The sequence below is a fragment of the Grampus griseus genome (genome assembly GCF_964374135.1).
Source record: "Grampus griseus genome assembly, chromosome: 7".
NCBI lineage: Eukaryota > Metazoa > Chordata > Mammalia > Artiodactyla > Delphinidae > Grampus > Grampus griseus.
This window is the reverse complement of record NC_139001.1, coordinates 26,148,190-26,172,423: the sequence shown is the minus strand read 5'-3', so window position 1 is coordinate 26,172,423 and position 24,234 is coordinate 26,148,190. Positions and strand designations below refer to the sequence as shown.

The window sequence follows — 24,234 nt, the reverse complement described above, 5'->3', positions numbered from 1 at the left end:
CTTAAGTGAAAAAAACCATGACCTTTGGAAATTCCTTTTTGAAATTAGAGATGTTTAAATTGTTGGTCTTTTTACTCATATATTATGTATATTTCAAAACATTGTACTTTAAATCACCACATAAACACAGACAATATAGTTTATCTTTCCCATACTTAACAATGACTAATTTCCCCATCTTAATAATAAAAGCAATGCTATCTTCTTATTGCTTACAGGTTTCCAAAGTCCTTATCCTAGGATCCGGAGGTCTGTCCATTGGTCAGGCAGGTGAATTTGATTACTCGGGATCGCAAGCTGTAAAAGCCATGAAGGTGAGAGACTCTGATCTTTGCTGGAATTAATATACACTCCCTTTATGAGTCTAATTAGTATTTTATAATTTAGATTTATGACACTACCTCTTTTCAAAGTCACTATAATTAATTTCCTTCCACATCTTATATGAAAGGAAGTTTGATCACAGACAAGATTTTTAACTTAAATGTGCACACCTGCAAATTAAGAAGGTTGGATTGATCTCCAGAATTGTCTATGTTATCACCTATTTATATTGAAAACATAAATCTACACTTATAGATGTTACTCAATGAGGCAGTGAGCTTTTAAAACATATTTGTCTTTTGTGTGAAAGAGGGAATTTGGGTATCCCTGGTGCTCTAAAGTACTTCAAGTGTTCTACAGGATGCTTCAGGCATCTCTTTGGTTGAAAGGGGGAAGATCCAGCTGGAAGAACAAAGGAAACAATGCCTTTTGTTCAAGCTTTAGAAGTTATTGCAGGTCACCTAATTCCCCCATCTGTGACTTGGACTGGATGACTTACCAGGAAGGTATGGCTGGATTTTCAAGTGGAATAGAGGGTTTGATACCTAAGTTGGGAAGAATATCCTCCCTGTTTCTTCAGAGTCTCTCGAAATATCCCCAGCCTTTATCATAGTAAAATAAACCTTTAGAAAACTGACACTGTAGGTGTAAGATATTTCTATTGAAGAGCTAACTTGGCTTCTCTTTGGTGTCCTTATTTTCCACGATAGTCCCCATTTTGGTGCTAATCAAGCCATCCAAAGTCAATGTGAGCTCTCTGTGACCTTGCCACAGGCTTTGTAGAGTCAAGCCACTCTTACCAAGAGACCTGGCTAGGAGAGAGCAACATAGGGAAGGAAGCAGGAGACTAGGACAACCGACAAGAGAAACAGTTGGCCAAAATTTTCCTTTTTTTCTTTGCTTTATTGAGTATTCTATATACAGAGATTTTCACCTGACAGATGTCTGTTGAAAACAGACACAACCCCCCAATTACCTTACTCTTCTTCCCATTCGTTTTTATTTTTAATACTCTTTTCCGTACACGCATGGATGTTCACCCCATGCACACATGTTTTTTGTGTACATTTTCAAAGTGTGCTTTATTTCGTTGTATTAAGATGCAGTTTATCTTTAGATAGATAATTAGTGGGTATCCAATGGTTCAGATTGGTTAGAACACAGTCTAAGTGTGTTAAGGGTTTAGAACACATTAAAGTGGCATGCAATTTTTTATCCTATTTGGTAGTTTTATAAAGAATTAATATTTCCATAGGTTGTATTTTTTATATGCATTACATCCAAAAGGTGAAGTTATTGATTTGAACTGAAGAATAGGAATTATTAGATATAGTATTGTGATTAAGAGGTTAATAAAGATGAATTTATGAACTGAGTATTTTTTAAAACTTAGATTATGCATAAATTATAGCTGGAATTATATTAGAAAAAAATTATGTAACATTTATTAAAATGGTTTGAATAGACACTCATCACATGAATTTATGGGACCTTTTCCTATGTAATTTGATTTATAAAAATAGCTATATTCATTGTATAGCACATGCAGGAAAATATTTAACAAATATACCTATCCATTGGTACTTTTCTCTAGTAGTGAGACAGTCTATAACTTCTGTTTATGATGTGCTCTCCGTTTGGACTCAATTATTTTAATTCTAACCCATATTTTAAATGCATTTGCTTATCTATATGTATCTATTCAATATTTTGTTAACAGTACTTTTAAAAATGCTTCTTACAATCTTAGAGAGGGCTCATATTGAGGAAAGGGTGTAGAACTTGAGTCATAAGACTTGGATTAGAGCCCTAATTTTGTCATTTATCAGCTGTATGATCTTTGGAAGGTCACTTAACCTTATTGAATCTCAGTTTCTTCATCTGTAAGGTGAAAATTTCTTTTATAGTCTTGCTATAAAAATCAAATAAATTAACAAAAAAGTACACTACAAGTTTTAAGGCACTATTTGAATTTAAAGTAGTATGAAATATATTTAATTTGGATTCACCACACCCCCAAGGATATGTAGGGCTTTCAATGATGATTTCTATACTTTCATATGAATATTTTGTTGAGTTTTTAGAAGACTTCAAAATTGACATGCTAATAGGTAAAAAAATAAGAACCATCTGGCCAGATTTCATAATAATTATTTTACTAAATGTCGCCCTCATCCTGGTCTGTAAAGCTATTATCCTTAGTAGCCTACATGAAGAATTATTTTAGGGGTCTCTCCAGATGTCAGGAATGAGATAGGGCTATGAATATCTTCACACACACAAATTTTTATTTTTTATTTTTTGCCATACGGTCATTTTCTTTTATATAATATGTATAAACAGTTGTATAATGGTCTTTGTCAAAGCACTACAGCAGGCATGAAAATCTAAAGAAAATGGAAACCAGCAGAAGGCTCTCAGTGCTCCCAGCTAGAAGGGAGCACATTATCTTGCATTTAAAATGTATGCTCAATGCTGTTCTTCAATAAACGTTAGAAAAGGAAGCAGCTTTGATGCTGCCTTTTTTCCATTTTATGTTTTACTCATTCAAAAAAATTTGGAATATTTTATTCTTTTAAGGTCGACTGAGCTATAAAATTGAGTAGTATTTGTGGACCTCCAGTCAAATTCTATAGAAAACATCTCCAGCTTTCCTTGATACCTACAGTGACAAGGAATTCAGGGTGATCCTCATGAGGTAGCCAGCTCTTTTTGGATAGTTTTATTTTCAAGCAGTTTTCTTCCTTCCTTTTACCAAATGTTTGTCATCCTTTAACTTCCATTCACACTGGTCCCATTACTGATCTCTAGAGCCCACAGAATAACTTTTTGTTACCTGTTAATACCCTTCATTTGAATATGATTTTTCTCTTTAGACCATATATTAAGATTCTAGATCTTTTTTTTTATTTCAGGAAGAAAATGTCAAAACTGTCCTGATGAACCCAAACATTGCATCGGTGCAAACCAATGAAGTGGGCTTAAAGCAAGCAGATACTGTCTACTTCCTCCCCATCACCCCTCAGTTTGTCACAGAGGTTATCAAGGCAGAACGGCCAGATGGATTAATTCTAGGCATGGGTGGCCAGACAGCTCTGAACTGTGGTGAGTTCTTTTAAGTTTAATTGCAGAGTTTTGGTTCACACACTTATATATAATATTTTTTTGTTTGAATTTATTCAGCAGTTGTGCTCTGTGTGTTCATAAAAGTTTTCCGCTGTGTGAGGAAGCTTAGTAAACAGCCACCTGAAAATGTCACATGATGAACATTACTAGTTTATTTCACAGAACAGCTGGGGGACAAAAAGAAACCTTTTGCTTTAATGCTGCATGGTGACTGAGTAGGTTTTTTGAGTCCCCCTCCTCCGTCCCAGGATACTGCTTTTCTCTGTTACCAGTGAAACTCTAAGAACTATTATGAGTGAAAAAGGGGAATTAACATTGATTAAGTGGTCTGTGCTCTTATGTATCAGCCCTGTGGCATTTGACTTTCACATATATTTTCATGTTTACATAGATCAGTCTCTCTACCATCCCTTCGTGCATCTGCTGAGTCCAATGCTCTGTCCTATTTAAAATATTTCAAACCTTCAGAATTAGATCATGAATGAGAATCTTACTGGCTAGTTTGGGTAAGCAGTTGGTGATATAATTTGTATGTCAACTATAAAAAACAGCCAAAGTTAGATGTTAAGTTAGTGGGAACACAAACGATTTTGTTAATTTTTAACCTAGATAGATACCCACATCACTGAGATTATTTACACAAGAGAAGCTCATTATAGGAATAGACCTTCCTTAGAAGGAAATGAAATATACTAAAATCTTAAGGCTCACTGTAATGCTATGATTTTTATTAACGAGAATAATAAAAATCATTTGGAGAAGGTGATAATATACATAATAGTAGCACCAGCAAAATGTTTTGCTAAAATGTCTTCAGAATTTTTCTTTCAAAAATTTTTTTACTCTAAGTGCAATTCTGTTGTGGACTCTGGTGGCTTTTTGGAGTTAAGATTTTTTTTTAAAAAAAGTTGTATTCAGATATCTATTATAGGAAACATAAGAGTTTGATATGTTAAAAATTGATTTATTTTGTTTTTCTGTAGGAGTGGAACTATTTAAGAGAGGTGTGCTCAAGGAATATGGCGTGAAAGTCCTGGGAACCTCAGTTGAATCCATTATGGCCACAGAAGATAGACAGCTGTTCTCAGACAAACTAAATGAGATTAATGAAAAGATTGCTCCAAGCTTTGCAGTGGAATCGGTAAGAAATCTTTGTTCTGGAGAAACAGGACCATTATGTGTCTTGCGTTGTAGAGAGAATGATTTGTCATGCCTAAAAATAATAAAGTATTATATTTGTGTATGTTATCTTCCAGAAATGTGTGATTACTTCAGAGACACTGTGTATTAATTGTGGCATTCAATGCTAAAGCATTAGGGACAGGTATTAATAGTTTATTTTTATGAAAAGGGAAGCGTAATCTCAAAGGTGATGTGGTTTATCAATGGTTGATGTGACCTGAGTATCAAATCTCCTGAATCAAAACAAAGAACCATATCAACTTGCAATGCCAAAGTAATTTCTACCTTCTTCCTGGGATCAGTCACACATTTTGTAAGTGCGAATGTCCTGCAAATGGGAAATGGTTGAATTTAAAATTTTTTTTAGGGACTTCCCTGGTGGTCCAGTGGTTGTCTCTGTGTTTCTGCTGCAGGGGGCACAGATTTGATCCCTGGGTGGGGAAATACGATCCTGCATACCGTGCAGCATGGCCAAAAAATAAACGAACAAATTTTTTTTTTGTTAGAATGGAATAAACATTTTACAATAAAATTATCTAGAAAAAAAAAGCCATTGGATCTAATCAGTAATATTTATGACTGAGAAACCTGTGGCTTAGATGGTTAAAGAGGACAGATTGTTTTGCATTTCTCTTAATCATTTTCGATCGTATCCTGTGCCTATTGATGGGCTATTACCAGGTGCCAGGAAAAGATCAGCTTCCTGTACATCTCTTTTTGTCCCTGACTTTATTCCTGATTTCAGTCAGTGAAATGGGGGTACTGGAGACAGTTTCTGATGCAACTTCCTCAGTGTAGAAATAGGCAAATCCTCTGGGATAAGGCAAGTACTGCTGGGACAACTAAAAATGGGCTATGTATGTTTTCAGAAAAGCGTGCTATCAAGTATATAGCATGTTGCAAAGCTGTCAATCAGGAACAATCCCAGGATAGCTCTGCTGAACACATGGAAAGCTCCTGCCATATATTTATTCTTTCATTGCCAGATTTAATTATGTCCTTGCTTCCTTAGGATGAGAAACAGGCATATGGGAAAGGTATAATTACATTCCCATTGGTAGTGTAATAATATTCCATGACAGAAAAATATAGCCAACATATGCTGTATTCTGTAAGTTAAAAAAAAAAAAAAATCCCAAGCTTCCGAGACTACTCTCTGACTGAACTTGAAAAATGAAAAATCTCTTTCTATATAATATTCCAAATGGCTTATTGCAGTAATATCAAGTTAGATTCTGTAGTAGAAAACCTTGCTTTGTTAAGAGATGAAGACTTTTAAACTGAACTTAAAAATTCAGTATAGCTCCCATTCTCAAATTAATGGCAACTATCTCACGTCTGGCCATTGTTTTATTTTTTATACTGCAAAATAAAATTTACCCCAAAGATGTTAAAAAAATGCCTTCACTGTATATTAAAAAATTCTAAAATTTAACTTAAAATTTATAAAATAACACTTGTTTTTCAGAAGGAGATGAGGGAATAATAGAACATTTTCATAGTCATTTTTTCCAAATAAACTGATTTACCTGAATTACCAGACTCTCTTGGTTGGTCTTTTCTACTGTCAGCTTTTAAAACTTTGAGTCCTTGTTCTTGTTGACAGATTGAGGAGGCACTGAAGGCGGCAGACACCATTGGCTACCCGGTGATGATCCGTTCTGCCTATGCCCTGGGTGGGTTAGGCTCAGGCATCTGTCCTAATAAGGAGACCTTACTGGACCTCAGCACAAAGGTATGTATTTTTGCAGACCAAATTCTGACCAGCCAAGAAAACTCCCTGATATAGTCTTTCAATTAGAGAAAGTTATGTAGATAAGAAATAACCTTTTCTCTGTTTATAAATCACTGCCACATCTCTAAATTGTTGTCCAAGAGGTGACACTTTTGAAAGGGAAATACAGTGCAATTACTTACACTGGAACATAGCATTAACCCAAAGTCCGTCTTTACTGTACTGTCTATTGATTTCATTGATAGACAGTCAATCCAGTTCCATCTCCCTCTGCTACAAAATCTGCTCCAAAACACCCATCATGCTAAAATATATTTTAGTGGTTTAAAAAAAAAAACAATATAATGTCACATTTTGCCATTATCTTTTGAAACAGTAAGACATGGATGACATCTGGTAAGGGAAATAAAACACATTGAGTAGTTTACCTTTACCTCAAATTCAGGTGTTTAACATATATACAATATAAACCTCTTAGTACTATGAATGAGTGATTACTCTGCCAACTGCCACACACATATGTAAGCAAAAGTGAAAGCTGAGTGCTTACCATTTACATAAAAATCACTTTATTTCTGAATATTCCTTTTAAGTATTAAAGGGAAGATCTTGAAAATTAAGATATGCTCCAAAAAATAAATTAGAAATTAACACAGAAGTCATGCTTCATGAAATCAGCGACTTTTGCCCACACTCTATTCCCATAGAATACAGCAGTGCCTTGCAATACTGGGGCTCAGTAAGTGCTAGTTGAATGAATGAATATGTGTGTGGGCAAAGAGACTTATGTAACTTTCCATGTAGCAGTTATGGATGTGAAGCTGACAGAATTATTGTGATGGCTATTTTTAGGGGTGCTGAGTAAATATCAAGCAGAGTTTATACCCTTATCATTATTTACGTTTTAGAGTGAAAAAGAATGAGCCCTTGAATTATTGACGCAAGATTTTGAGAACAAACAGATAAAATTAAATGTATTTTAATAACTGCAATGACAAACATACATGTCTACAAATTGGATTGAGTTTTTCTAAAGTTGCCAAAAAAAAACTCCAAAAGGGAAACATATCTAATATAAATGTTCCCTATTTCCATCTGGACTTCTGAATCATGTATTTAAAGAAAAGATATGTTTGTGGAGGTATACATTTTTTTCCTCTAGCATATTAGATGTTCCCAATCTTTTTATTTAAAAAATTTTTTAAATTTTTTTAACATCTTTATTGGAGTATAATTGCTTTACAATGGTGTGTTAGTTTCTGCTTTATAACAAACTGAATCAGCTATACATATACATGTATCCTCATATCTCCTCCCTCTTGCATCTCCCTCCCACCCTCCCTATCCCACCCCTCTAGGTGGACACAAAGCACCAAGCTGATCTCCCTGTGCTATGTGGCTGCTTCCCAATAGCTATCTATTTTACATTTGGTAGTGTATATATGTCCATGCCACTCTCTCACTTCGTCCCAGCTTACCCTTACCCCTCCCTGTGTCCTCAAAGCCATTCTCTATGTCTGCATCTTTATTACTATCCTGCCCCTAGGTTTTTCAGAAACTATTTTTTTTTTTAGATTCCATATATATGTGTTACCATATGGTATTTGTTTTTCTCTTTCTGACTTACTTCACTCTGTATGACAGACTCTAGGTCCATCCACCTCACTACAAATAACTCAATTTCGTTTCTTTTTATGGCTGAGTAATATTCCATTGTATATATGTGCCACATCTTCTTCATCCATTCATCCAATGATGGACACTTAGGTTGCTTCCATCTCCTGGCTATTGTAAATAGAGCTGCAATGAACATTTTGGTACGTGACTCTTTTTGAATTATGGTTTTCTCAGGGTATATGCCCAGTAGTGGGATTGCTGGGTCATATGGTAGTTCTATTTGTAGTTTTTTAAGGAACCTCCATACTGTTCTCCATAGTGGCTGTACCAATTCACATCCCCATCAGCAGTGCAAGAGTGTTCCCTTTTCTCCACACCCTCTCCAGCATTTATTCTTTCTAGACTTTTTGATGATGGCCATTCTTATGGTGTGAGATGATATCTCATTGTAGTTTTGATTTGCATTTCTCTAATGATTAATGATGTTGAGCATTCTTTCATGTGTTTGTTGGCAATCTGTATATATTCTTTGGAGAAATGTCTATTTAGGTCTTCTGCCCATTTTCGGATTGGGTTGTTTTTTTTTTTTGTTATTGAGCTGCATGAGCTGCTTGTAAATTTTGGAGATTAATCCTTTGTCAGTTGCTTCATTTGCAAATATTTTCTCCCATTCTGAGGGTTGTCTTTTTGTCTTGTTTATGGTTTCCATTGCTGTGCAAAAGCTTTTAAGTTTCATTAGGTCCCATTTTTGTTTTTATTTCCATTTCTGTAGGAGGTGGGTCAAAAAGGATCTTGCTGTGAGTTATGTCATAGAGTGTTCTGCCTATGTTTTCCTCTAAGAGTTTATAGTATCTGGCTTTACATTTAGGTCTTTAATCCATTTTGAGTTTATTTTTGTGTATGGTGTTAGGGAGTGTTCTAATTTCATTCTTTTACATGTAGCTGTCCAGTTTTCCCAGCACCACTTATTGAAAAGGCTGTCTTTTCTCCATTCTATATTCTTGCCTCCTTTATCAAAAATAAGGGGACCATATGTGCATGGGTTTATATCTGGGCTTTCTATCCTGTTCCATTCATCTCTTTCTGTTTTTGTGCCAGTACCATACTGTCTTAATTACTGTAGCTTTGTAGTGTAGTGTGAAGTCAGGCAGCCTGATTCCTCCAGGTCCGTTTTTCTTTCTCAAAATTGCTTTGGCTATTCAAGGTCTTTTGTGTTTCAATACAAATTGTGAAATTTTTTGTTCTAATTCTGTGAAAAATGCCATTGATAATTTGATAGGAATTGCATTGAATCTGTAGATTGCTTTGTGTAGTAGAGTCATTTTCACAATGTTGATTCTTCCAATCCAAGAACAGGGTATGTCTCTCCATCTGTTTGTATCATCTTTAATTTCTTTCATCAGTGTCTTATAGTTTTCTGCATACAGGTCTTTTGTCTCCTTAGGTAGATTTATTCCTAGGTATTTTATTCTTCTTGTTGCAATGGTAAATGGGAGTGTTTCCTTAATTTCTCTTTCAGATTATTCATCATTAGTGTATAGGAATGCAAGAGGTTTCTGTGCATTAATTTTGTCTCCTTCTACTTTACCAAATTCATTGATTAGCTCTAGTAGTTTTCTGGTAGAGTCTTTAGGATTCCCTATGTATAGTGTCATGTCATCTGCAAACAGTGACAGCTTTACTTGTTCTTTTCCGATTTGGATTCCTTTCATTTCTTTTTCTTCTCTGATTGCTGTGGCTAAAACTTCCAAAACTATGTTGAATAATAGTGGTGAGTGTGGGCAACCTTGTCTTGTTCCTGACCGTAGTGGAAATGGTTTCAGTTTTTCAGCATTGAGAACGATGTTGGCTCTGGGTTTGTCATATATGGCCTTTATTATGTTGAGATAAATTCCCTCTATGCCTGCTTTCTGGAGTGTTTTTATCATATGGATCTTGAATTTTGTCGAAAGCTTTTTCTGCATCTATTGAGATGATCGTATGGTTTTTATACTTCAGTTTCTTAATACAATGTATCACATTGATTGATTTGCATATATTGAAGAATCCTTGCATTCCTGGATAAACCCAATTTGATCATGGTGTATGATCCTTTTAATGTGTTGTTGGATTCTGTTTGCTAGTATTTTGTTTAGGATTTTTGCATCTATGTTCATCAGTGATGTTGGCCTGTAGTTTTCTTTCTTTGAGACATCCTTGTCTGGTTTTGGTATCAGGGTGATGGTGGCCTCATGGAATGATTTGGGGAGAGTTCCTCCCTCTGCTATATTATGGAAGAGTTTGGCAAGGATAGTTGTTGCTCTTCTCTAAATATTTGATAGAATTTGCCTGTGAAGCCATCTGGTCCTGAGCTTTTGTTTCTTGGAAGATTTTTAATCACAGTCTCAATTTCAGTGCTTGTGATTGGTCTGTTTATATTTTCTATTTCTTCCTGGTTCAGTCTCAGAAAGTTGTGAAGTTCTAAGAATTTGTCCATTTCTTCCAGGTTGTCCATTTTATTGGCATATAGTTGCTTGTAGTAATCTCTCATGATCCTTTGTATTTCTGCAGTGTCAGTTGTTACTTCTCCTTTTTCATTTCTAATTCTATTGATTTGAGTCGTCTCCCTTTTTTTCTTGATGAGTCTGGCTAATGGTTTATCAATTTTGTTTATCTTCTCAAAGATCCAGCTGTTAGTTTTATTGATCTTTGCTGTTGTTTGCTTCATTTATTTTTCATTTATTTCTGATCTGATCTTTATGATTTCTTTCGTTCTGCTAACTTTGGGGTTTTGTTGTTCTTCTTTCTCTAATCGCTTTAGGTGTAAGGTTAGTTTGTTTATTTGAGGTGTTTCTTGTTTCTTGAGGTAAGATTGTATTGCTATATACTTCCCTCTTAGAAGTGCTTTTGCTGCATCCCATAGGTTTTGGGTCATTGTGTTTTTATTGTCATTTGTTTCTAGGTTGGTTTTTTTTTATTTTGCGGTATGTGGGCCTCTCACTGTTGTGGCCTCTCCCGTTCCGGAGCACAGGCTCCAGACACGCAGGCTCAACAGCCATGGCTCACGGGCCCAGCCGCTCCGCGTCATGTGGGATCTTCCTGGACCGGGGCACGCACCTGTGTCCCCTGCTTCGGCAGGTGGACTCTCAACCACTGCGCCACCAGGGAAGCCCTAGGTATTTTTTGATTTTCTCTTTGATTTCTTCAGTGATCTCTTGGTTACTAAGTAGTGCACTTTTTAGCCACCATGTATTTCTATTTTTTACAGATTTTTTCCTATAATTGATATGTAGTCTCATAGCATTGTGGTCGGAAAAGATACTTGATACAATTTCAGTTTCGTAAATTTACCAATGCTTGATTTGTGACCCAAGATATGATCTATCCTGGAGAATGTTCCATGAGCACTTGAGAAGAAAGTGTATTCTGTTATTTTTGGATGGAATGTCCTATAAATATCAATTAAGTCTTTCTTGTTTAATGTATCATTTAAAGCTTGTGTTGCCTTATTTATTTTAATTTTGGATGACCTGTCCATTGGTGAAAGTGGGGTGTTAAAGTCCCCTACTATGATTGTGTTACTGTCAATTTCCCCTTTTTTGGCTGTTAGCATTTTCCTTATGTATTGAGGTGCTCCTCCATTTGGTGCATAAATATTTAAAATAATTATATCTTCTTGGATTGATCCCTTGAGCATTATGTAGTGTCCTCGTTGTCTCTTGTAATAGTCTTTATTTTAATGTCTATTTTGCCTGATATGAAAATTGCTACCCCAGCTTTCTTTTGATTGCCACTTGCTTGGAGTATCTTCTTCCATCCCCTCACTTTCAGTCTCTTTGTGTCCCTAGGTCTGAAGTAGGCCTCTTGTAGACAGCATATATACGGATCTTGTTTTTGCATCCATTCAGCCAGGCTATGTCTTTTGATTGGAGCATTTAATCCATTTACTTTTAAGGTAGTTATCGATATGTATGTTCCTATTACCATTTTCTTAATTTTTTGGGGTTCGTTATTGTAGGTCTTTTTCTTCTCTTGTGTTTCCTGCCTAGAGAAGTTCCTTTAGCATTTGTTGTAAAGCTGGTTTGCTGGTGCTGAATTCACTTAGCTTTTGCTTGTCTGTATAGGTTTTTATTTCTCCGTCGAATCTCAATGAGTTCCTTGCTAGGTAGAGTAATCTTGGTTGTTGGTTTTTCCCTTTCATCACTTTAAATATGTCCTGCCACTCATTTCTGTCTTGCAGAGTTTCTGCTGAAAGATCAGCTGTTAACCTTATGGGGATTCCCTTGTATGTTATTCGTTGCTTTTTCCTGCTGTTTTTAATATTTTTTCTTTGTATTTAATTTTTGATAGTTTGATTAATATATGTCTTGGTGTGTTTCTCCTTGGATTTTTCCTGTATGGGACTCTCTGCAGTTCCTGGACTTGATTAACTATTTCCTCTTCCATATTAGGGAAGTTTTTAGCTATGATCTCTTCAAATATTTTCTCAGTCCGTTCCTTTTTCTATTCTTCTTCTGGGACCCCTATAATTCGAATGTTTGTGCATTTAATGTTGTCCCAGTGGTCTCTGAGACTGTCCTCAATTCTTTTCATTCTTTTTTCTTTATTCTGCTCTGCAGTAGTTATTTCCACTATTTTATCTTCCAGGTCACTTATCCGTTCTTCTGCCTCAGTTATTCTGCTATTGGTTCCTTCTGGAGAATTTTTAATTTCATTTATTGTGTTGTTCATCATTGTTTGTTTGCTCTTTAGTTCTTCTAGGTCCTTGTTAAACGTTTCTTACATTTTCTCCATTCTATTTCCAAGATTTTGGATCATCTTTACTATCATTACTCCGAATTCTTTTTCAGGTAGACTGCCTCTTTCCTCTTCATTTGTTAGGTCTGGTGGGTTTTTATCTTGCTCCTTCATCTGCTGTGTGTTTCTCTGTCTTCTCATTTTTTATACCTTACTGTTTTGGGGGTCTCCTTTTCGCAGGCTGCCGGTTCATAGTTCCTGTTGTTTTTGGTGCTTGCCCCCAGATGCTAAGGTTGGTTCAGTGGGTTGTGTAGGCTTCCTGGTGTATGGGACTAGTGCCTGTGATCTGGTGAATAAGGTGGGATCTTGGTTTCTCGTGGGCAGGTCTGCGTCCTTTCGTGTGTTTTGTGGTGTCTTTGACCTTATTATGATTTTAGGCAGCCTCTCTTTAATGGGTTAGGTTGCGTTCCTGTCTTGCTAGTTGTTTGGCATAGGGTGTGCAGCACTGTAGCTTGCTGGTCGTTGAGTGGAGCTGGTTCTGAGCGTTGAGTTGGAGATATTTTGGCGAACTGCCACTGTTTGATATTATGTGGAGCTGGGACATCTCTTGTGGACCAATGTCCTGAACTCGGCTCTCCCACCTCAGAGCACAGTCCTGACACCCAGCTGGAGCACCAAGACCCAGTCCTCCACACAGCTCAGAAGAAAAGGGAGAGAAAGTGAAAGAAAGAAAGAAAAAAACCAACAAAATAAAGTTATTAAAATAAAAAATAATTTTTTAAAATAATAATATTTAAAAGTAATAAAAAAGAAAAAAAAGAAAGAAAGAGGAGAGCAACCAAACCAAAACCAAATCCACCAAAAATAACAAGTACTAAATTTATACTAAAGAAAACAAAAGCAGACAGACAGAACCCTAGGGCAAATGGTAAAAGCAAAGCTATAGGAAGAAAATCACACAAAGAAGCATACACATACACACTCACAAAAAGAGACAAAGGAAAAAAAAAATATATCGTTGCTCCCGGAGTCCACTGCCTCAGTTTCATGATGATTTGTTGTCTATGCATGTATTCCACAGATTCAGGGTACATCAAGTTGATTGTGGATATTTAATCCGCTGCTTTTGAGGCTGCTGGGAGAGATTTCTCTTCCTCTTTGTTCCCACAGCTCCAGGGTCTCAGCTTTGGATTTGGCCCCGCCTCTGCATGTAGGTCTCCAGAGGGCGTCTGTACTTCGCTCAGACAGTACAGGGTTAAAGGAGCAGCTGATTCGGGGGCTCTGGCTCACTCAGGCTGGGGGGAGGGAGGGATACAGAATGCAGGGTGAGCCTGTGCAGGCAGAGGCTGGTGTGAAGTTGATCAGCCTGAGGCACGCCGTGTGTTCTCCCGGGGAAGTTGTCCCTGGATCCCAGGACCCTGGCAGTGGCGGGCTGCACAGGCTCCCGGGCGGGGAGGTGTGGAGAGTGACCTGTGCCACACAGGCTTCTTGGTGGCTGCAGAAGCAGCCTTAGTGTCTCATGCCCGTCTCTGGTGTCTGTGCTGATAGCCGCGGCTTGCGCTCGTCTCTGGAGCTCGTTTAGGTGGTGCTCTGAATCCCCTCTCCTCACGCACCCCAAAACAATGGTCTCTTGCCTCTTAGGCAGGTCCAGACTTTTTCCCGGACTGCCTCCCGGCTAGCTGTGGCGCACTAGCCCCCTTCAGGCTGCGTGAACACAGCCCTCTCCCTGGGGTCTGACCTCCGAAGCTCCAGCCTCAGCTCCCAGCCCTGCCCGCCCCAGCGGGTGAGCAGACAAGCCTCTCGGGCTGGTGAGTGCTGGTCAGCACCGATCCTCTGTGCGGGAATCTCTCCGCTTTGCCCTCTGCACCCCTGTTGCTGCGTTCTCCTGCGTCGCTCCCAAGCTTCCCCCTCGCCAGCCCCTGTCTCTTCCAGTGAAGGGGTTTCCTAGTGTGTGGAAACCTTGCCTCCTTCACAGCTTCCTCCCACTGGTGCAGGTCCTGTCCCTATTCTTTTGTCTCTGTTTTTTCTTTTGCCCTACCCAGATACTTGGGGAGTTTCTTGCCTTTTGGGAGGTCTGAGGTCTTCTGCCATAATTCAGTAGGTGTTCTGTAGGAGCTGTTCCACATGTATATGTATTTCTGATGTATTTGTAGGGAGGAAGGTGATCTCCACGTCTTACTCTTACGCCATCTTGTATGTCTCCCCCCAACAATGTTTTTAATATTAACAACCTCATTATTACTGTCAGTCGTGACCAATGTATACTTATTCTCAACATAAAATGTATTTTTTTACAGTATAAAAAGCATTCTAAACACTCAGTCGTATAAAAATATTTACAATGAAGACAACTTTGGAATGGGATATTTTTAAATTATTTATATTCCTCTAAAATAGTTAGTAAGCCATTGAATGGTTTTCTTTGTTGAAACCCTAGCTTTTCATTTGAGAATAATGACTTGTATTGTTCTATCCCAAGCTACCGCTTACTCTCTTGGGATTATATTTAGCATTATTAGAAACTGCATTAACCTGGTCTAGGTCCCTAAATTAATCTTTGTATAAAATCTGAGACTTGAAAGAGAAAGAAGAAGCTGAGGCAACAGGTGAAGATGGTCTCAATAGTCCCTGTGTCCAGTCTACTCCATTAGAATGCAAAAGCCTTCCTCAGCTTCATCTCCTTTGTTTCCCAGATTTTTTTTTTCTATTAGCAGGCTATCCTAATGACAAATAAATCATTATTAAATTGTTCACACTGGCTACAGAGTTTCCTAACCACTTTGAAAACCTCACCATGGGTAGCTGTGGGGACAAATGTGTTACATTTTGAAGTGCACATGCTGGAGCCTGTAGTGTTTGCTGAGGTTAAAAAAACAGTGTTGAGACCCATCACGGAATAACTTACATTGAGTTATTATTTCATTATGCTACCTGCTAATAATTTGAAAAAATTCAAATTACTTTCGCCAGTTGCTTTCTCTTACTTTCATTGCCATAAAAAATCAAATTTATTATGAGACAAAGGGACATTTCTGTCTTGGATTTTCAGCCACTAAATGTCCTAAGGTCGGAGACCATCTTTTACAGATTTTGGGTTTAGCATTCTACCCACCAGGGGGTACAGAGTAAATAAGGAATGATAATTATACTAATTCATATCTGTTTAATCAGGCAGGCATGATATACGATTCAGTATTTAAGCACTTAGGCAGTGATTACCCATAATAATAGTCGTGTATGGTTCTTTTAATTCCCAAGTTTCACATGCCATCTTGGCTAACTGTTTACAACCATCATCATCTCCTTTCTTCTCCTCATCAACATCAACTGACTTTTATTGTGTGTGTTCTTTACAAAGCACCCTCAGCTATTTTAGAGAAAGACAGAATCTTTAGACTTATTTTTCCATATTTATTTGCACTTATCACATCTCTGCTTTCACAGAAGCCTAGCTGCAAAAATAATTTCATTTCCCTTTGCCTGATTGCTCAATTATTTTCTCTTTTTCCTAAATTAGTTTGATTTAATGTCATATCAGCACTTTGAATGGCAAGACTCAATAATGTAAATCAAGCATATTCACTGCAGAATGCTATTCCTAGTACCTCGCTGATTTTCCGACACATTGTGCCTTCTGCAGCATAGAGGAGGATGGAGACTAGGCAGTGCAGGCCAGGATTTAGGCCAGGGCGCTTTGCCAAATAGCCACGTTAATGCTAGTGCCTTTCCTTACTCTTCGATGTCTTTTGTCACCAATTTCCAGGCCTTTGCTATGACCAACCAGATTCTGGTGGAGAGGTCAGTGACAGGTTGGAAAGAAATAGAATTTGAAGTGGTCCGAGATGCTGATGACAACTGTGTCACTGTCTGTAGCATGGAAAATGTTGATGCCATGGGCGTTCATACAGGTAGGCAAGAAATCTTCAAGCATTATGGTAATGGCTTCAGCTCATATCTCTGGTGGCTCATAGCAGTCTTTATTAAGTCCCTTTCTTTAAATTACTATTCTTAGCATACACATTAGTGATAAAATTGTACACATATATAGTGTTTTACAGCATTGAAAATACTCTCATATTTAATTTGATCTTCACAAAAACCCTCTGAAGTAGGGCAGATATTATTATCCTGATTTCATTTGAAGAAGGAGTAGAATATAAGCAATGCTGTGAAGGTAAAATCTGTAAGACTTGGTGTTGAGAAGTAAGGCATGAGGTTAAGAAGGCTTGAAGCAGACTGGGTGTTAGTCACCAAGTGAATGAGAAAATAGCCACAGTAAATAGAAATAGGTAAAATAAATAGGTTTCTCAGGAAGGGAAACTGGTTAGACTAGAGGGCAAAGCTGATGACTTAGGATTTAGAAATGCTAAAGTTTAAAAGTGGGCGGAAATCTCAAGAAGAGGAGAATGTAGAGCTGGAACTCAGTAAAGAGGATAGAAATAAAGAAGTTGATGCAAGGTCATTGGAAGTCTTTGAATAAAGAAAATAGCGGAAGCTGGAAGCATAGACTGAGTATTCAAGCGCATAGGTGTAGAAGGAAAGAGAATAGGGTCAAGGACCATACCCTGGGAAACATTCAGATTTATAGGGCAGAAGAAAAAGGACAGATTGGTGTTGAAGAAAAAGAAGGGAATGATAGTTACCTTATAAGCCAATGCACAAAAATATTTTATAAAAGAGCTTTGGTTTTGACTGTAGCAAATACTACGAAAGGTCAAGAATGAAGATTTAATGTTGCTTTTGGATGTTCAAGAGGACAGTTTCAATGCAAAGTTGGTTATGTGAGCCGTATGGAAAGGAATTATATGACTATGAGTGATAAGAAGACCTGGTAGGGCTTCCCTGGTGGCGCAGTGGTTGAGAGTCCGCCTGCCGATGCAGGGGACGCGGGTTTGCGACCCGGTCCGGGAGGATCTCACATGCCGCAGAGCGGCTGGACCCGTGAGCCATGGCCGCTGAGCCTGCGCGTCCGGAGCCTGTGCTCCGCAGCGGGAGAGGCCACAGCGGTGAGAGGCCCACGTACCGCAAAAACAAACAAACAAAAAAAAGAACTGGTAAATTTTCAAAAGGTTTAGTCATGTAAGGAATGAGAGAGATGGTTCTTATAACCATCTGGCAGTTCAGAGAGGGGCTCCTTGAGCCTGTAGTGATCTGAGCTTGTTTGTAGGCAGAAGGGATGGTGACTAAGGACTAAGAGATTGAAGATACAGGGGGCTATAATTGGAGAGAAGTGAGAAAATGGGAAGGGATGAGATTTAGAAAATTGGTGGGTGAAGACGAGCTGATATTTTATGGAAGGAAGAACTTGAAAGCTAATTCATGAGACATAGAAGGGAAATTGAAGAAGTTAATGTCAATCCAGTAAGTAGATGACTAAGCCTTGATAGCTTCATGATCTTGGGAAAGCTTAGAGTGATTTCTGTAAATATGTCAGAGTAATACAGGTAAAACAATCAGAGGGAACGTGCCTTGTATGTGTTTCCCTAAGATAGTTCTTTTCCCGGCAAACCCTCAGCCTGTTCTGTTTCTTGTGTCATGCAAATAGATTGTTAAGTTACTAAAGTTGGTTATTTAGATATGCTACCAAATAACAAGTGTTGCTTGGATGTACAGGTGATTCAGTTGTTGTGGCCCCTGCCCAGACGCTCTCCAATGCGGAGTTTCAGTTGTTGAGACGTGTTTCAATCAATGTCGTTCGCCACTTGGGCATTGTGGGTGAATGCAACATTCAGTTTGCCCTTCATCCTACCTCAATGGAATACTGCATCATTGAAGTGAATGCCAGACTGTCCCGAAGCTCTGCTCTGGCCTCAAAAGCTACTGGGTAAGGCCAGAACGATTGACCATGGGTTTGCAGATTGAACTGGAAAATTGAAAGCTAGTGGAAGAATGTGCTGCATTTGCAAACTATAGTCCCCATTTCTGTATGCTGACTCCCAGTCATGTCCTATGGACATGGTTATTAATGAGCTTGCCGCCAGATTGAGGCAAATGGTATTGCTAGCTGGCTTTGTTTGCTGGCTAATCATAAACTAATCAAGATCTGGGTGGTCAAAGCAGGCTGTGAAAAATCTGCTTCTTAATTGCACTTTGCAGATGTTGTTAAAAAGTACAAATTAATCCTTAATTTTAGTCCTTCACTGACTTTTTTAGGTATATAACAAATTTTGGACAAATAATAGAGTTCACTTGACTCAAGCATGCAATCACATTATTTTATTTTAGCAAAACTTCACAAGAGCAAACAACAGTAGGTTTTTTTCTATAGGTAAATCTTGCAACTAAATAAATAAATTTGTATCTACTTAACAATTGCTAGCAAGCATGACTGGAAGGAACACTAATTAATATCTTTTGTTTCTATTAATATCTTTAACATCTGGTATTTAAATTACATGATATTTAAAAAATATTTACCTCTCAAGCTATTTTTATGTAGCTAGACAGTGCTACATGGAGTGTGGAAGGAGTGATGAGCTAAACAAGAGTCAAGAGACCTGAGTTCTCCTTCTGGTCCTTCTACTAATTGTGGGACTTTGGATAAATCACTACTGTCTCTGTTAGTTTCTTCACCTCTTAGGTGGGCAAGTTGTACTAAAGGACTCATATGTAATTCTATAGTTCTGTGAATTAATTTTTCAAATACAATTACCCAAACTGACATTCCAGAAGAGTATGGTCAAGTTTCCAGAGTGTTAGTTGTGTAAGGAGCCCAAAGTTCAAAGATAATTTGGAAACAGAGCAAGGACCCAAACTTTCAAGGACTGCATTTTATGACCTTTACATACCCCATAGTACCAGCTAACTCCACCGTCTTCCTAGGTGCAGACATGTATATATTTTTATAAAAGAATATTTTGCAGATTCTTATCTTAGTGGAAATTATACACAAGTGAGTACTTTATTTCTCAAGGAAGCTATTGATTTTGGCTTGAAGAGGTGAAGGTTGGGAGTTGTAGCACTGCATGTCAGGCATAGACAGTGAACTCTTTTGTGATCTGTGCTTCTGTACTTTATCATGACTCACTTTATTTTATAAGGAGCTATTAGATTTTCATACAGAACTGAGAATCAGGTGTGTTTTATACCTTGATGTGAAATAATACCAGAATTTCTAAGAAAAACCAATTTATATTTTGAGCTGTTTTTAATACTTATTGCTGAAAGAAAAAAAAATGTCTCCTCCTTTATAGCTACCCATTGGCATTCATTGCTGCAAAGATTGCCCTAGGAATTCCACTTCCAGAAATCAAGAACGTTGTATCAGGGAAAACATCAGCCTGCTTTGAACCGAGCCTGGATTACATGGTTACCAAGATTCCTCGCTGGGATCTTGATCGTTTTCACGGCACTTCTAGCCGAATTGGTAGCTCTATGAAAAGTGTAGGAGAGGTGAGTCCTTGGTTAATTCCTCTCTTTCATCCTTGTTCTCAGTTATTTTGTCCAACCCTAATGTCATTGAAAGTCTTCAGTTTCCTTGGATACTGGGTTACTGATTGGAGGATACATATGAATTTCATTTCCTCCCTAGTGTTTCCACATAAGGCATAGCTGTTTTAAATCTTAATTTTTTTTATCATGCTTCAAGGTGCACAATAGAATTATAACTCAAATGCCAGGAAAAGTTTTGTTGGTGGTGTTTCTGCCAAATAAACAACTGTTATTTAGTTTACATTTCATGGAAAGATTCCCCTTTCACAATGTGCATGGGAAAATTTGTAGGCCAAGGAATATGAGATAATTTTGTAATGTGTTAATTTAGGGTTTATTATCTGAAAGGTTTTTGTCTTCAGTGAATATTTAACACTTTACATTTAGTTCAACTCAAGTTAGCAGACATTTCCTGAGTTCTTACTACATGCAAGACCCTGGGATGATAAAAACAGTGAATAAGATGGAGATAATTGTGACATTATCTCCAGCTGGTGAGTTCAGAATATATTCACAGAACTAAATATAATATGAATTAAACTGTGGTAAAAGTTGGAATGCAGTATTTATATGCAGGTGCTGTGAGAATGTAGTAGAATAGGGTCAGGGAAAGCCACAATAGATATTCCACTGAAAAATGGTGAAATCTTCACTTAATGAATATGAAGTTTAATAATATAAAGTATTAAAAAGGACAAATTTTGAGCAAACACTGTTATGTATTCCTTTATTATTATGTTTACTTCTCTTTTATTGAATGTACTCCATATGCTATTATGTACAGTGTACTTTAATGAAAATTCATGGTGAATTACTTATAGAATTAGTTACTTTAGGGCCAACTCTTAAATATATAATACTTTAAAATTTTCTTAAATATTCCAAAAATATTTTCTTAATTTGATAGTGCCATAAACTATCTTATATCTGGTACCCTCTCCTATGCTTAGGCTAGAAAATCTATGAATATATTGTCTAACTCTTCAAATACCACTATGCCTCATAAATTACGTATCTGAATTGGACTAATATTTTGTTTATCCCTGCTCTTGAGACTCTTCCCTTATTTCTAATTAAATTTGGAGCAGTGTGAAAAGGTTATCTGTTTGGCTTTAGTGATCTTTGTATATGTAGCTTGTCACGCAATTGACATGAAGATTTACTAAACTGACATTAATGAGAATTCAGGTCTGTTTGAGGCATCACGGAAGTTTACTGAAGGCAGTGTTATGACTGTTATTATTTTAAATTGTAGACCAAAAATGCATGGCAATCTATTATTCCATGGAAAGAATCAAAGACAGTATTTATTCACTGAAAATAACTGGGTAGGCTTCAAGGTTAATTTTAGTTCTCACTTGTAACTTGTCCAAACTAAATCACCACATGGTTTTCCTAATTGATTAGCATACAATCAGCTGCAAAGATTGTGGGACGACATGTTGAATTTGTCATGGGGAATTTAGTCTCCTATATTCAAAATCTGAATCTGTCAGTATTTGTTATGATTCTCAAGGTCCTATTAATATTAATGCTTAGCTATAAAGAAAGCCAACCTGTCTGGGATACTGACTGATACCCATTTAGAAATAGTTCTGTTTTTGTGTTAATATATGTCTGGTTTCTCTTGGTTTGCTTTTTTATTCTAAAGGACATCTGCATGAAAGCAAGATCTTATTGAGGAAGGGTCTATGTTCTCTGGCCACAGATTCTTTCTTTTAATGCTATGGTCCAGAGCAAGTACAGGTGATTTCCTCATCAGTCTCAGCAAATCAAGCTAAATTCCCTAAGTGGTAAAAGAGTGACCTAATGATGTTAAAGACTCATTACATCAAAACCACAGTAAAAAGGCAAGAAAGAAAAATAACTTAAATTTGAGTAGCATTCTTTTGATATATGTCTTGCTCCTAAGTCTTTTCTGAAAAATAGTCAACTTCTAGCTTTGTTACAAATTAAAAATATGCAAGCTCTTTTTAAAAATATGAGTCGTAAATGTGTATTACAGGTCATGGCTATTGGTCGCACCTTTGAGGAGAGTTTCCAGAAGGCTTTACGGATGTGCCACCCTTCTATAGCTGGTTTTACTTCCCGTCTCCCAATGAACAAAGAGTGGCCATCCAACATTGATCTCAGAAGAGAGCTGGCTGAACCATCCAGCACCCGCATCTATGCCATCGCCAAGGTAATATGTGACAAGGGGCGGAGAGCTACCCTTTTTTTTTCTTTCCCAGAATACAATCAGCTTGGACTTGAATGTAAAACTGAATCACAAAGTGGTCTTGAATTCAGGAATTTTTGGAAAATCTTTAATTCTCTTTAATAGTATTAAACTGGAGGTTTCTATGGACTTCATCAGATTATTCTATAGCTAATGAAAAATTACCCTTTTTTATTTTCACCTTAAGCCTGGACTTAAAGGGAACACTGCAGTTTTAAAGGATGATCACATAGATAAAATGTTCTTCCCTTTTAGTACATATATTATCAATACTCTTAAATGTTTGATAATATTGACTTATGATTTCCCATCACTCTCATTACTTGCTCATTGAAAATGTGTAAAATTATATTTTAGAAAGGAAGATGCGTAAAATGGTATCACTTAGTATGTCCTACCTAAGACTCTAGAATAATCTTTATTTGATTCTTCTTCTGTGTTTAAACAACAAACTCTAAAGAACTTCCATGATTATAGGCTTTTCTATGTAATTATTTTATTGGTCTTACTTATAGAACAAAAAAGCCCCACATTTCTCACTTCCACCCACTAGTTCCCTTTAATGCAAATTAAATGCCATATTAATCTCCTTTCATGTTTACTATGCTTAGAGTTTTGAAGTTTTAGTTCATCTGATTTTATAAAAGGTGATTTGGGCAGCTGGGATCTGTCTGGTCAGAAATCCTTGAATTGCTTTTTGACATTTAAGGAAGGTTAGGTATTAATCCTCCAACAGTACCAAACCACACTGGAGCTACAAAGTCCTCTGACCATTTTATGTGTGTGTATGTACATGTGGAATGAGTTGATGAAAATATGAATTTTGTCTTTAAAAAGGGAATCTGTCTTTGTAACTTGTCTTTGTAGCAACAGAAAAATGCTGGTCTTTGTAACGACAGAAAAATGCTGTTAGTGATTTCGAACTCTGCAACTTTTATGCTCATATATAGAAGGAGGGGAGGGAATGTTTCCTTCATTGCATTTAATGTATTCTCCTCACCTTTATGGTTTCCAAATGCAGAATATTTCATTTCCGTTGAAATTCTGAAGTAGTCTGAGAGATACTAGTATTTTTTGATGGACATTTCTCAAAGTTGACTTTCAAGGGAATAGAAAATTAACATTTTTCCATGGTGGTGGGACTGATATTAGTAATGAGAGGTCATTCTAGAAAGCCATTTCACCTTCTTTATTGTTCTTATTTCAGTCTTTTGTTTAAAAAGCAACCTACAACATTCATACATGTGTATATATGTGTATGTGTGTGTCTGTATGTATACATATAATTTTTTTTTCCAGACAAAGGACAGTAAATAGATTTTTTCCTTGAGTCTAGTAATCATACTTCTGCCATTTTGAGGTGGATGAACAAGGGAAGTATTTCCAGGTTCCCAGTGAGGCTGTAAAACTCAAGCATATCTCTCATTCTTTTCTAAATTCAGGGAAAATGTGTGGAGATTCTTTCTTGCACAGAGTATGAGCAAGAAGTGCAGGGTCTGAGGTATAAATTATTGCCTGCCAGCGTGCTGGGAGAAGGAACTGATTTCTGTTTGTTAGAGGTCATCATTACTGTTCATTTCCACAGCAACCAGGAACTTGGTGATTTTGACAAAGAGTGTGAGGAGTGTGGTGGACTGAAGGGGAAAAAGAATGAAGGGAGTGAGTAAATCTTTGCTCGCTTTCATAATTCTTAGAATGGGCAACTTGCTCTGAGGTCTGATTTTTGCAGCAGTCTTATTTCAGGATGACTGGATCATCACCTCTTTTGATTTGGGGAGAATACAGGGCATTATTTTTGATTTGGGGAACGTTAGAGTAACCTCCAACTTGTTTGGGGTCATTACGAACTTCATTACGGCTGTGTGACATGGCAAAGCTGCAGCTC

General features: G+C 37.2%; 1 protein-coding gene across 1 annotated transcript in view; it reads left to right on the top strand.

Moving 5' to 3' along the window:
- Positions 1–24,234, top strand: part of CPS1 (carbamoyl-phosphate synthase 1) — a 142,436-nt gene that overhangs the window by 49,406 nt on the left and 68,796 nt on the right. Inside the window, exons 13-20 of the mRNA XM_082658719.1 lie at positions 219–314; positions 3,240–3,429; positions 4,434–4,591; positions 6,239–6,367; positions 16,464–16,608; positions 18,314–18,524; positions 19,894–20,092; positions 22,137–22,313. Of these exons, the coding sequence (XP_082514845.1) occupies positions 219–314; positions 3,240–3,429; positions 4,434–4,591; positions 6,239–6,367; positions 16,464–16,608; positions 18,314–18,524; positions 19,894–20,092; positions 22,137–22,313 (1,305 nt within the window). The remainder of the gene's footprint in view (positions 1–218; positions 315–3,239; positions 3,430–4,433; positions 4,592–6,238; positions 6,368–16,463; positions 16,609–18,313; positions 18,525–19,893; positions 20,093–22,136; positions 22,314–24,234) is intronic.